Source organism: Maniola hyperantus, chromosome 9 (genome assembly GCF_902806685.2).
Source record: "Maniola hyperantus chromosome 9, iAphHyp1.2, whole genome shotgun sequence".
Lineage (NCBI taxonomy): Eukaryota > Metazoa > Arthropoda > Insecta > Lepidoptera > Nymphalidae > Maniola > Maniola hyperantus.
In genome coordinates, this window is record NC_048544.1 from 15,064,474 (window position 1) to 15,078,093 (window position 13,620).

The 13,620-nt window shown below is 38.3% G+C and overlaps 1 protein-coding gene across 1 annotated transcript; it reads left to right on the forward strand.

The window, feature by feature from the left end:
• Positions 1-1,876: 1,876 nt before the first annotated feature.
• On the forward strand, positions 1,877-13,388 carry Pex12 (peroxin 12). Its single transcript, XM_034971579.2, has 7 exons — positions 1,877-2,140; positions 3,177-3,285; positions 3,956-4,158; positions 10,171-10,400; positions 10,949-11,093; positions 12,586-12,671; positions 13,203-13,388. The coding sequence occupies exons 1-7, from the start codon at positions 2,021-2,023 to the stop codon at positions 13,315-13,317; spliced, it is 1,008 nt and encodes a 335-aa protein (XP_034827470.1). The 5' UTR covers positions 1,877-2,020; the 3' UTR covers positions 13,318-13,388.
• Positions 13,389-13,620: the final 232 nt, after the last annotated feature.

Here is a 13,620-nt window from a genome sequence, read left to right on the forward strand (position 1 = left end):
TGGGTCAAAATTCATGTACAGTGGTAATAATGCTAGAAAATAATACGAAATAGATAAACTTCTTCATTTATTAAAACTATTGATAGTTATTTTACTTATATAAAATGTTTATTTCCTTTTAAAGTTTACAGAGACAGCGATGAAAATTCTAAATAATTGTTTTTTAATAAAATTATTTATTCCAAGATACATGTAAAATTGGTACATACAAACAAAAGAAAACTTAAAATAATTATTAAATACAAAAGTTAACATTAAAAAAAAGTCTTAGCAGCAGTGCTATTCAGATTCTTATATAATAAACAATTAACGAAAATAGCAATTCACTTGTGAACGTGATTGTACAAACAGAGGCAGGGAACGACTGGAGCAGTGGAGCGCCAATCAGAGCACCGCGTGCGCCTACACACCCGCCCCGCACCCCACTAATTGCCCGTTGATACCCAATTTCTGATTTCTGCGCAATAACGGTCAAAGCCAAACTCTCGCCGCGCGTACTGTATGTATTCAAAACCATTTTAGCCAGGTCAGCTTGAAAAGTTTTGAATACATACTTGCATCATACATATTCCTTGTTTGTATACATACGTCAACACCCAAAGTTTTAACCGAATAAGTGATTAATTTTGATGACAATTTTTAATCTATATGAAAGAATCAAAGATGAGATGATTTAATACTGAATCAATTATGATATTTTGATTGCGGTGAATGTGTTGCTCTACTAGAGGACCAATTTGTTGTGAATTATTTACTTTGAAAAGTTTTCTTACGCGCGATTTTATTTTTGAAATGTGCTGATGCGAATCTGAGATAGGCTTAAGGTGAGTCCACACTTACATTTTGATATAGTAAATAATAATTATAATTTATTCATGAGAATGCAGCTGACATAAAATTAGAATATCAGTTTGAGAGACATTTAAATATAGAATTAGTATTATGTACGTATGACTATCGAAATTCTAAAAGCCAAACAAAAAACGTCATGATGAAATGTGTTATATTATATCAAAGTGTAGGATTACGTTACAATGTTATATAACATTGTTACATAGTCTAGACTCACCTTTAGAATATAGAGACATGATTCAATTTTTATGTGGATGCTAAGCTTTCTATAGTCTACTAAAATGCTTTGTTTGTAAATGTAATTTTGGTCTGAATAGTAGTTTAAGTGTTGCTTTACTGTATAAAAGTGTAAAAATAGACGATAATAATTATAACTTGTAATAAAAGTATTTTAATAAATGTGGCTTTATTTATTTACCTACATAAATATATCATTTAAATAAATTAAACCTAGTCGCTAAGGCGCAACTCTTATAACAACTCCAACTAAACTTTAGTTAGGTACTTAGCCATGTGGTTGAAATTATTATTCTACTGAAATAACGTGGAGTAGACACGAAGAGAAGCGCAGCATCTTTGAAATGTTAGCCAAAAAAACGCTTCGTAAGAGTGCTTTACGCGTTATAGTAAGCTAAAATTTCACTGCTTGCCAGCCCATCCGGTTGCGCGTTAAAAGCTTAACGTGGCTTAAACATATGAACTCAGCTTTAGGTATTATAACGATGAAGCTAGAAGCTGTATCGACTTTGATCTTTGCCAATTTACAAATGAAAAAATGCTGTAGCAATAGACCATAGAGTAAAGCAATAGACTAATTTCCTCCAGTAGTACAATACGAAGTAGTACTTCGTAAATTCTTTGCAAGCGATAGACTAATTTCCTGTCTTATGTCAGTGTCATTCACAGAGTACATTATATATACTGTGTCATTTACCTGACATTGGCTAATCTGTGTAAAGCCAGAAGAACAAAAAAAAAAAAAAAAAAAAAACTGTGTCATTTGCCAAAATGATAACAAATGTCACTGTCATGGCTGATAAGAATTTATTGTAAACAGTTTGGGAAAATCAAAAAAGTTAAACTAAATTATTAAAAATTGTAAACATTAAGATATGGCAGACTTTTAATTATGGTGTGCAAGTATTATACCGCTATATAAAGTATAAACATGGCAGTATATGCGGCGCATTTAACGCGTACTTTACAAGGGACTCCCTCGGTGTTCCAAGTGACTGCGCAAGAAGCCCTAGGGTCTACAGTCAAACCAGCTCTGAGGAAACTTATAGAGGTAACTATTGACTGCCAAACTATATAAATAACTAGCTGATGCCCGCGACTTCGTCCACTTGGAATTAGGTTTCTTAAAAATCCCGTGGGAACTCTTTGATTTTCCGGGATTAAAAGTAGCCTATGTCACTCTCAAGGTCTTTATCTATACCCATGCAAAACGTCAATCTGTTGCACTGTTACGACGTGATTGAAGGACAAACCAATAAACCAACAAACAAACACATTTTCGCATTTATAATAAAGGTACTGATACTTTGATTTTTTGTGCAGTAGACTATAGAAAGTTTGAGTATTTGAGGACTACTAAAGTCTACTTAGCACTAAAATATTCTATCAACTAGGGTTTATCTTGATTTGTTACCATGTATCCTCCTTACGATAGCTTTAATGTTGTAGGTAAATAAGTATTTCTCACATCTTCTGTATTTATAAAAGAATAACTAACTGACAAACTTACAGCTCAAGCTGTAAGGTCTAGAAACTTAAGTGTATTATAGTCAGCACTAAGGAAGGATTTTCAAAATTTCCAGCCTAATGACTGCCTAATGAATGACATGAACAATTATTTTAATAATGTCAACAAATGAGCTACCCAACAGGTCAGCAAATAAATAAATAAATTATACTTCACTACCTGACTTGCCCATCTTTCAATGAGTAGATTAGAATTTAGACTTATTGTGTAGATTAAAAATATGAATGTCTTAAGCACCTATGTAGAAACCTTGTGAAATGCTCTAAATCATGATGAAAACTGGTTTGAATTCACAGACACTGATTGTGACTTTGTTGTATACTATTTAGATACTAATCTTAGTATATAAAGGAAAAGATGACTGACTGACTGATCTATCAACACGTAGCTCAAACTACTGGACGGATCGGGCTGTAATTTGGCATGCAGATAGCTATTATGTCGTAGGCTTCTGCTAAGAAAGGATTTTTGAAAATTCAACCCCTAAGGGGGTGAAATTTGTGTCGTCCACGCGGACGAAGTCGCGAGCATAAGCTAGTCTTCTATATTGTACTTCCAGTATCTAGCAGCAGTTTACCCAAACAAATGTGGATGGTGTGAGCGGTGGTACCATGAGCTGTACCTACTGTTTGATCTATGCCTGCAGTACCACTACTTGAAACATTATGGTAAGATCTAAATATATAAAAGGAAAAGGTGACTGACTGACTGACTGACTGATCTATCAACGCACAGCTGTAACTACTGGATGTATTGGGCTGAAATTAAGCATGCAGATAGCTATTATGCATAGGCATCCGCTAAAAAAGGATTTTTGATTTTTGATAGAACGAAATATGATTTTAATAGAACCAAAGAGTTTTGATAATTCAACCCCCAAGAGGGTTAAATAATCAAAATTCTTTGATTTTCCAGGATAAAAAGTAGCCTATGTCCTTCCCCGGAATTCAAGATATCTCTGTACCAGATTTCGTCAAAATCATTTGAACGGATGGGCCGTGAAAGACTCGCAGACAGACAGACACACTTTTGCATTTATAATATTAGTATGGATCAAACACTTTGACTTCGCCATTTTGAGATTAACTGAGAAGAACAAGACAAAAATGGTGCTGATCTGATCTGAAAACCGAAAGGTCGAGACGGTTCAAATCCCACCCGTTGCACTATTGTCGTACCTACTCCTGGCACAAGCCAGACGCTTAATTGAAGAGGAAAGGGGAATATTAGTCATTTAATATGGCTAATATTCTTTAAAAAAAAAATAAAAAAAATTAAAACACACTGTATTACAATCTGAAAATTCTAGAAATTAGTAAAAATCTAGCTAACTTACAGCCGCATCATTTTCCGAGTGTTTCTACGGACTTCACCGAGTGCCTATATCCCCCAGCACTGAGTTCAGTACTGGAACACGTCTGCCTCAGGCCTTGGAGCAAGGCTCGCTTGCTCTGCTGGTACTGGCGCCTTATCTGAGGGATAAGTGTGAGCAGCTGGCCAACAGGTGGCGGGAGGATCTGGAGGATGGGAGACTAGGTAAGGTGAGGATTCCATTTTGTTTTGTTTTTACTTTTTATGTTCCATACTCAAAAATAAAAACCCGGCCAAGTGCGAGTCAGACTCGCGCACTGAGGGTTCCGTAATGCAGTCGTATTTTTTTGACAATTTTACATGATAAATCAAAAAATATTATGCATAAAAATAAATAAAAATCAGTTTTAAAATGTACAGGTAAAGTCCTTTCATATGATACCCCACTTGGTATAGTAAACTTACTTTGAAAGTTGAAAATACTAAATATATATGACGGATTAACCGACACCGAAGTGTTTTTAAAAATAATGATGTCAGCATTGCTGACATCATTCGCTTCACTATTATCATCACTCTGCATGGTAACAGTATTCAAACTATAATTTCTTCAAAATAATTCTTTTATTGAACATTTCTATAAAGTAACAGCGTAACAATAATAAGAGCTGTGTACTGTTCGGCTGCTCAAGCCGTAATGAGGCGCGCGGCAACAAACACTCGTATTTATAGCAAAATCAAGAGGGGATGAATCAGATAATGAATGTAACGAAAATCATTTCAATTAATTGTTTAACTTGCTGCGCACCTATTTACAACAAATAATTAATCATTTTAACTTAACTGAATAATTATAATTTAACTTTAACTTTAATTTAAAACAATCAAAACCGTAACTTTTGATTTGGAAAACTTAATTGATATTGTCACTATTATTTAAATCATTGTAATTATTTTAAGAGTTACACATCATCAAATAACTCGAGTTTAATATGATGTTGCGCCGATACGGCCGTTCTGACCGGCGGTGCGCGCTCTGCACCAGCCGCGTGTAAAACGTTTCTCTTGATGGTTCTTGAAGTTCATCTAGAACAAAGAAATATTTTCTTTTGAGATTGGTATCTGTGTACCGTTTTTATTAAATAATATGACAGTGATTGATTTCGTGTAGTTTGTATTGTGGCGTACACTGTGGTACTATGTTGTACACTGTGGTACTTTATTTTTTGCGTACACTGTGGTACTTTATTTTTTTGCGTACACTGTGGTACTTTATTTTTTTGCGTACACTGTGGTACTTTATTTTTTTTTGCGTACTCTGTGGTACTTTGTTGTAGCGTACTCTGTGGTACTTTGTTGTAGCGTACTCTGTGGTACTTTGTTGTTGCGTACTCTGTGGTACTTTGTTGTAGTGATTTATGATGTGATAAAGTTTTAGTAATTAAAATATAAACATACGTACTTTTTAATTTGTAGGTTCTTGGGGTTGTTGCTCGGCCATGCTGGCTCGTGACGTAGATGGTGTAGGCCCATCGGTTGATGCTGGGATTTCATTTTCCGCCGATACGGTTATTTGGTCTCCAGGTTGAGGTGCCCGACGGAGTTGGTCATGAGCGACTTTTCTTGGACGCCCTGAACCAACCACCTTTTTTACTAGATAGCGATCATTGTCTAGAATTCTTGTTATCTCGTATGGCTCGCTGAATTTAAGATCCAGTGAAGTTTGATTTCGAGGATTATTTTTTATGAGCACATAATCACCACGTTGGAAATGATGGATTGTAGCTTTTCTCGAATTGAAGCGTTGTCTGTCCTGTTCTGCATTTTGTGACATCTTTTGTTGCACGTGACTAGTGAGTGCTTCAATATCAATAGTCTGCTCGTCAATATTTACGAGACTGAGTAGCTCTGGAGGAGCACAGTGCCTGCGCTGAGTAAGTAGAGTAAGTGGAGCCACTCCTGTCACACGATGGGGAGTGCAGTTTATTGCTAGCTGCAGTTCTTCAAGCATTGTGTGCCATTCTTCCGTTTCATAGTTCTTGATCATGGTAAGAGTATTTTTTAGCGTAGCTACGACGCGTTCTACTTGTCCATTCGCTCGGCTGACTCCTGGTGCTATAGTATGAATGTCTATTCCAACCCGGTCGCAGTAGGTCTTGAATTCACCTAGGAACTCTCTTCCACCGTCTACTATGATTTGGACTGGAGTGCCGAATAGGTGAACTGTGCGTTTCAGGGCAGCCAACGTACTGTGTGGATTCTTATTAGTTGCGTAATAAAATAGTACGTATTTTGTAAAAGCATCTATGGTGACAATCACATACTGTTGGTCTTCAGATGTTCCCATTCTGCCCGTTATATCCATATTTATAACTTGAAAGGCTGTAGTTGGTTTCTGAATCGGATGCATTTGAGCTTGTACGGCACCAGATGGTCCTTTGGATGTTCTGCAGACCACGCAGTTGTCAACGAATTTTCGGACATTCGTGCTCATTTTGTCGAACCAGTAACTGTCCATGATTTTCTGCAACGTCTTTTCCCAGCCAGGGTGTTTTAAAGCAGTGTGGAATGAGTTTATTAAACTCCACTGAAAAGACCTCGGAACCACTGTGCAGAGTTTTTGTCCGAAAGCTGGGTCTTGTACAACGCGCTTGAGAACATTATTTTCTAGCACATAGCCATTACTTGGAATGTTATTACTCATACCATCCATTATAGCTCGTAGTGTTTCGTCGCGTCGTTGTTCAACTTTCAGCCAGTCGAGATCTCTGGTCATCATATTGACTGTGAGCTCAACCGGGTTCCTGCTAAAGTAGTCAGCATGTTGAAGCTGTTGACCCTTGCGGTATTCTACCTCGAAGTCATAGTTTTGTAGAAATGCCCACCACGATGGATTCTAGGAAGCAAGTCCTTTTTGTGTTTGGACGCCTTTAGCGCATTACAGTCTGTGATAACTGTAAACTTGCGTCCATAAAGATATTGTCGGAAATGTTTTATTGCTCGGACCACTGCCAAGGTCTCTAATTCATAAGAGTGGTATCGGCTTTCAGTTTCAGTTGTCCTCATGCTCATGAAAGCAACTGCATGTTGTCGTCCTGCAATGACTTGCACCAGTACTGCTCCAAATCCCAGGCTACTTGCATCTGTGTATAATTGAATTGGCGCCTCTTCTTGAAACAGTGTAAGTACTGGAGTTGATGTTAAGCACTGAATTACCTTCTCTCTTGCTTTCTCGTGACGTTCGTTCCATTCCCATTTAGCTCCTGGTTTGGTTAACTCGTATAGTGGTACCAGTATGCGTGAAAAGTCTGGTATGAACTTTCTGAAGTAGCCCGCCAATCCACAGAACTGCCTGACTTGTCTGGGTGTCGTTGGTACTGGTGCTTTCACTAGAGCATCTATTTTCCGTGGGCTTGGTCGGACTTGTCCATTTGATACCACGTTGCCTAAATATTCGATTGAGCGTTTAAAAAAACTGCATTTATCAGCATTAATGGAGAAGCCAGCATCCTGTAAGGCTATGAGAATACGTTCAATATTTGATAGTCCTTCTGTGATGTCTTCGCATTTGCTTAATACGTCGTCAACATAGACTTGAGCTGCATTGCCTAGTAACGGACTCAGAGCCCTGTTGATGCATCGTTGATAGACTGAACATGCGTTGCTCAATCCAAATGGCATAGTCATATACTCGTACAATCCATCTGGTGTGACGAAAGCTGTCTTTTCAATTGATGACTCTGCAATCGGTATTTGATGAAAACCTGCAGCCATGTCAAAGGTTGTGAAGAATTGTCCTTTGGCCAATTGATCGATTTGGTCTGATATTAGCGGCAGTGGATAGTGGTCCCGTAAAGTATTAGAATTGAGCTCTCTGAAATCCACGCACATACGATCATCACCATTTTTCTTCTTTACCAAGATGATGGGACTGGAGTATGGAGACTTGCTTTCGCGAACAATCCCATGTTCCATCAACTCCTTCACAATTGTACGCACTTTTTCTCGTTCGATTGGACTTAGCCTATATGGCCGTCGTTCTACATATTTGTCTGGATTCTTCAAACGAATTTCTAGTTCACCGGTTTTGACCCGAGTTGTTGGGTACCCTCTGATAAATAGATGCTGATATTTGTTCAGAAGCATGCGTAATTTTGCGATATCTTCTTCATTCGTAAGGTCCGAATCCAGCTTATCGAAGATTGGGTTTTTATTTTGAACATGATTGATATTCTGCTGACGTGTTAATCTGGTTCCGTCCGAAGTGATCATCATAGTAAGGTTTGTATTATTTATTAAGTTCATACCCACTAGGATATCTGTAGTCATCTCATAGTCTGCTACTATGTGAAACTGTAGTTCAACATTGATGTCATCAATCATTCCAACTGTAACTAGTGTAGTTATTGAAAGTACAGGAAATTGTCCGATCCCCTTTAAGTAATTTGCTGTTTGTATCCTTTTTCCTGGTAACTGAGCTGCTACTGATTCTCGTATTAGTGAGCACTCTGCGCCGCTATCAAAAATTGCCTGAAAAGTCTTCATTCCAATCTTCACCTGAATCGGGGCTAATTTAGATCCAGCAATAAAATTTACGTTTGATGTCAATGCACGTTGGCGTTTAAAACATGTTTCAAAAGTATGCCCCGGAATTTTGCAAAATGAACAGGTTGTCGTTTTATTGTTCTGGTTGGAGCTTACTTCCTTATTATTGGTTTTCGTTTTTGTCTCGTTTGTTTGTTCAGGTTTTGATTCCGACATCCTGTAGTAACATTCGCTAGTAGTGTGATTGCTTCTTTTACAGATACGACATGACGAACTCGATGAAGTTGCATTCGAAAAACGTGGTCGCTTATTGGCACTTGTATTATTTGAATTCGGATGAGAACGCTTCATCGTTCTTATTGATGATGCAACGGATATCAGTTCTGGCACAGTTGTGGCTCTTGTATTCAACAGCTCGATCCTAAGTCTTTCGTCATTCACACATCCAATCACTGCTTCAACTGCGTCTTCATTTGATAGTTTGTCTTTGGTGATCCTTCTCCATAAGACCCAAGCTCGTGATAAGAACTCGGAAATATCCTTTGAAGAGTCGTAAACATGTTCTCTAAATCGAACTATGTCTCTAGAATAGCGGTTTTCTGGCTCGAACGTCGTGATTAGATTATTGCGTAGTTCAGCCCATGTTGCTGTGGTAACCATCCAATCGTCAACCCACATTTTCGCTCTTCCTTTTAGGAGGCTGCCAACCTTCATGCGTATATCAAAATCTTTAAGGTTGTATGTTTCGATGGCTTTGTCGATGTGTTGACACCACTCGCGTACTCCCACATTAGTGTCGGGATCGAATGATGGTAGGTAAATGTCGGTAATACGCACTTTGGTTTCCGCTGGTGTACTTAGGCGTTCCGACATTTGCTGCATTACTTGCATCATCTGCATCATTAATTGTGGTGGTATGCTGGTAATTGGCGTGTTGACCAGGGATGATTGCGATATTTCTTGCTGCGACGAAGTTCCAGCATTGCCAGTGGTATTCAATGCATGATGCAGTTCCATTCGTGTTGTAGCATCAGGCTGTTGTTGAGCGGAAGTGGCATGTGATCCCACTTCTGATGACGGATTAACCGACACCGAAGTGTTTTTAAAAATAATGATGTCAGCATTGCTGACATCATTCGCTTCACTATTATCATCACTCTGCATGGTAACAGTATTCAAACTATAATTTCTTCAAAATAATTCTTTTATTGAACATTTCTATAAAGTAACAGCGTAACAATAATAAGAGCTGTGTACTGTTCGGCTGCTCAAGCCGTAATGAGGCGCGCGGCAACAAACACTCGTATTTATAGCAAAATCAAGAGGGGATGAATCAGATAATGAATGTAACGAAAATCATTTCAATTAATTGTTTAACTTGCTGCGCACCTATTTACAACAAATAATTAATCATTTTAACTTAACTGAATAATTATAATTTAACTTTAACTTTAATTTAAAACAATCAAAACCGTAACTTTTGATTTGGAAAACTTAATTGATATTGTCACTATTATTTAAATCATTGTAATTATTTTAAGAGTTCCACATCATCAAATAACTCGAGTTTAATATGATGTTGCGCCGATATATATGTTCATGAACACATTTTAATTATTTTTTTGTAAATACTGCTTATAATTTTACAGACCAAACCTTCATACTGTTGTAGACCAAATCAAATTATACCATTACAGGCCAAAGCAGACCAAGCTCGCAAAGCAGCAGTCAAGCTGTACTCCATAGTACACTTCGTGACAGAATCAACTAGGCTGCTGGTTCTGGCGCGCTACCTTACTGGCAAGGGCGAAGCACCCTGCCTTTCCCTACACCTATTGGGCTTGACGTTAAGGGAAGCTCCACCAGAGGAACCTGATGAGAATACTTGGGCAGACTTCTTTAGGAGTATGTTTAATGGACAGTTTGGGTGAGAATTTTGTCAATCTACTAACTTATCCCAGCGACTTCGTCCGCCTGGACTACACAAATTTTAAACCCTTATTTTACCGCCTTCGGGCACACAGTTCGGAAACCAGATTTTTTTAATTTGCATGGCGTCCTTTTTGAAAAATTATTGTTGTTATAGTGGCACTAAAAATACATGCTTTGTAAAAATTTTAACTCTGTACACCTATTATGGTCAATGATATACAGTCTATAGTCCACTGATAGGCAGACGGATGGACAGCGGATGCTTAGTAATCACTCAAGTCACTGGTTCAGATCCGGTTCGAAGGACCAAAATGTATGATTTGTTCACAAAAAGACTAATTCTTGACACTGCTTTATTAACGTTAAGTACAAAAAATATTAGACACGTATAATGTGTGCGCCCGATGCAAAGACCCGACGTGAAGACGGGTGTCGGCTGACGCCTCGTGCCTCTCGACCTTCGCACGCCCTGGTTTAGTGCAATTGCACTATTGGCACCCTTTGGGCACGGAACCCAAAAAACCGACTTCTATTTCCCTACAGAAGTGCAGCGGTGACCTTTCCAATGGTCTGGCGTGTAGCCAGCAACGCGGTAGAGTACGGTGCGTTTGCGGTACAACTACTGAGATGGTGGGACGCCAGAGCACCGCTGGCATTGTCTGCCCTACCTGCGCCGCCCCCGCCTCGGGTAAGAGACAATTTGGCGCTCGCTTCGCTTTCGACAGAAGTGTATTAGTGACATTTCAAATGGTCTGGCGTGTAGCCAGCAACGCGGTCGAGTACGGTGCGTTTGCGGTACAACTACTGAGATGGTGGGACGCCAGAGCACCGCTGGCATTGTCTGCCCTACCTGCGCCGCCGCCGCCTCGGGTAAGAGACAATTTGGCGCTCGCTTCGCTTTCGACAGAAGTGTATTAGTGACATTTCAAATGGTCTGGCGTGTAGCCAGCAACGCGGTAGAATACGGTGCATTTGCAGTACAACTACTGAGATGGTGGGACGCCAGAGTACCGCTGGCTTTGTCTGCCCTACCTGCGCTGCACCGCCTCGGGTAAGAAAAAATTTTGCGCTCGTTTCGCTCTCAAAAGAAGTACAAAGTTGTTTTAATATAGGTATAATCAGAACGCTAGCAAAAACGAAGACAGGTGATACTACTGACGATTACTGATATATTTGACCTCTAGCGTCAGTTAGATGTTTTATTTGCAATATATCGTGAACTTTTACAAAATATAGGTTTTTTTGGATTTTTTCGCGTTTTTTTTGGTGTTATCACAATATCAGTAATCGTCAGTAGTATCACCTGTCTTCGTTTTTGCTAGCGTTGTGGTTACACCCTGTGACTTACACCCATAGAACTGTGACACAGTGTTTACACTAATGCAGAGTTCTATCGTTTATTATTTTGTTTTTATTTACACATATTTCACTGATATTTAATTAATATTGTTTTGACCAAAATTTCTGTGTAATTATTGAAGTGTTTAATAAATAAAGTTCAAATTTCAATTTTTTTTAATAATAATTATAATAATATAGTCAAAGTCAAATGATTTATTCAAAATAGGTAATAAATTACTCTTATTGATGGTCTGGTATAGTGTTAGATTTGTAAGATATAGTGGTGATAATTATAACGCAAACTTAAAACTAAAGCTACGAGGGTTCCAAACGCGCCCAGGTCTGAGAAGAGCCCACAACAAACTCAGCCGGGTATTCTTTTTATTATCACCACTTTACAAAATTATTGAAACTTATTAGAACTATCACAAAGTCGTTAAGCAACTAATTCCCAAGCTTGCTTATCATTTAAATAATCCTTTACATTGTAATAGGATTTTTCAATTAGTTTACGTTTTATGAAAACTTTGAACTTGTTGAGAGACATCTCCAATATGTCTTCTGGAAGCTTATTATAGAAACGTATGGAATTACGAGCAAATGAATTGCTAACTTTACTGAGCCTAGAGGCGGGAATTACAAGTTTATTTTTATTTCTAGTATTTATATTATGACAGTCACTTTTTTTAAAATTTATTTATGTTTTTATGTACGTACAGTAAATTTTCAAAAATATATTGATTATGCACTGTCATAATTTTAACTTCCCTAAATTTAGTTCTCAGCGACTCTCGTGGCCCCATATAATATTTTTTATTTACTTGTGCATTAATTTGCAGAAAGATGAGCGCGACACTCGATGGCGAAACGTGTGTCCCGTGTGTTTACAGCGATGGAAAGTGCCCACCGTGCTACCGGTCTCAGGGTAACTAAATAACCTTTTTTTTTATTCAGGGTGACCAATTAATTCACAAAAAAGTTTCATTCCACAAACAATTTCTAGCCAAATTATGAATCATTTTATCATCGTTAAAAAACTTCTGGTTCTACAAATAAAAAAATGTTCTGGTTCTAAAAAATTAAAAAATCTTTGTCGCTTACGCCTTGCATTAATCGCTTTTGGTACAGCGTGACGTTAATAATTAATTATTCTAAAAATAAATAAAAATCAAGATTTTTTAAATTATTCTCTTTAATAGTAGACATAAACTGCCGCTATACAAAAAAATCACGTCATTTTATTACTACAGTCTACCTATTACATATGACATAGGTCATACACTGAGACCCTATTACAGATTCTATTCTAACAGGTCGCCGTCGACTAAGTTGCCGGGCGACTAGTCGACCGTGCGTAATGGATCTAAGCTGCGTAGTTCCAAAAGTTTTCTCACTCTGAGAGGGACCCGTGCTCTGTAGTGAGCCAGGGACAGGTTGATCATGATGTTTTTTCCAGGTACGTGTTCTGTTACACATGCATATCTCGTCACGTGCGTCACTCCAGCGCGTGCCCCGTCACCCGCCTGCCCGCCAGCGAGCGAGCCCTGGTGCGACTCTACCTCGACTCATAATGTGAACTTTACCGTGCATCCATACCGCAGTTAACTTTTGTCGATCAACGTTTCCAAGTGTTACTCAGCAACATCAGCAAATAGAACCGTTTTCCCCCCGTAGGGTAGAAAACGATTATTTAGGTTTCAGCCGAAGCTTGACCCACATTGAGATTAGCTGTCAAATATCGTACTTATTTGTCTATGGTCAGCCCTCATTAATGTGTCCAACCCCATGAGTATTCGATCATCCTGGTCTGTGACGCGACTTAGTGCCGACTAGGATCACAGATCACTTTCCTTCAGTACCTGTCTCATAATAGC

Excerpts from the sequence above, each read along its gene's own strand:
- Pex12 (XM_034971579.2), top strand. The coding sequence starts at position 2,021 with ATGGCAGTATATGCGGCGCATTTAACGCGTACTTTACAAGGGACTCCC. Across the intron at positions 4,159-10,170 it reads AGGATGGGAGACTAGGTAAG|GCCAAAGCAGACCAAGCTCG; the intron begins GTGAGGATTCCA and ends ATACCATTACAG. Across the intron at positions 10,401-10,948 it reads ATGTTTAATGGACAGTTTGG|AAGTGCAGCGGTGACCTTTC; the intron begins GTGAGAATTTTG and ends ATTTCCCTACAG.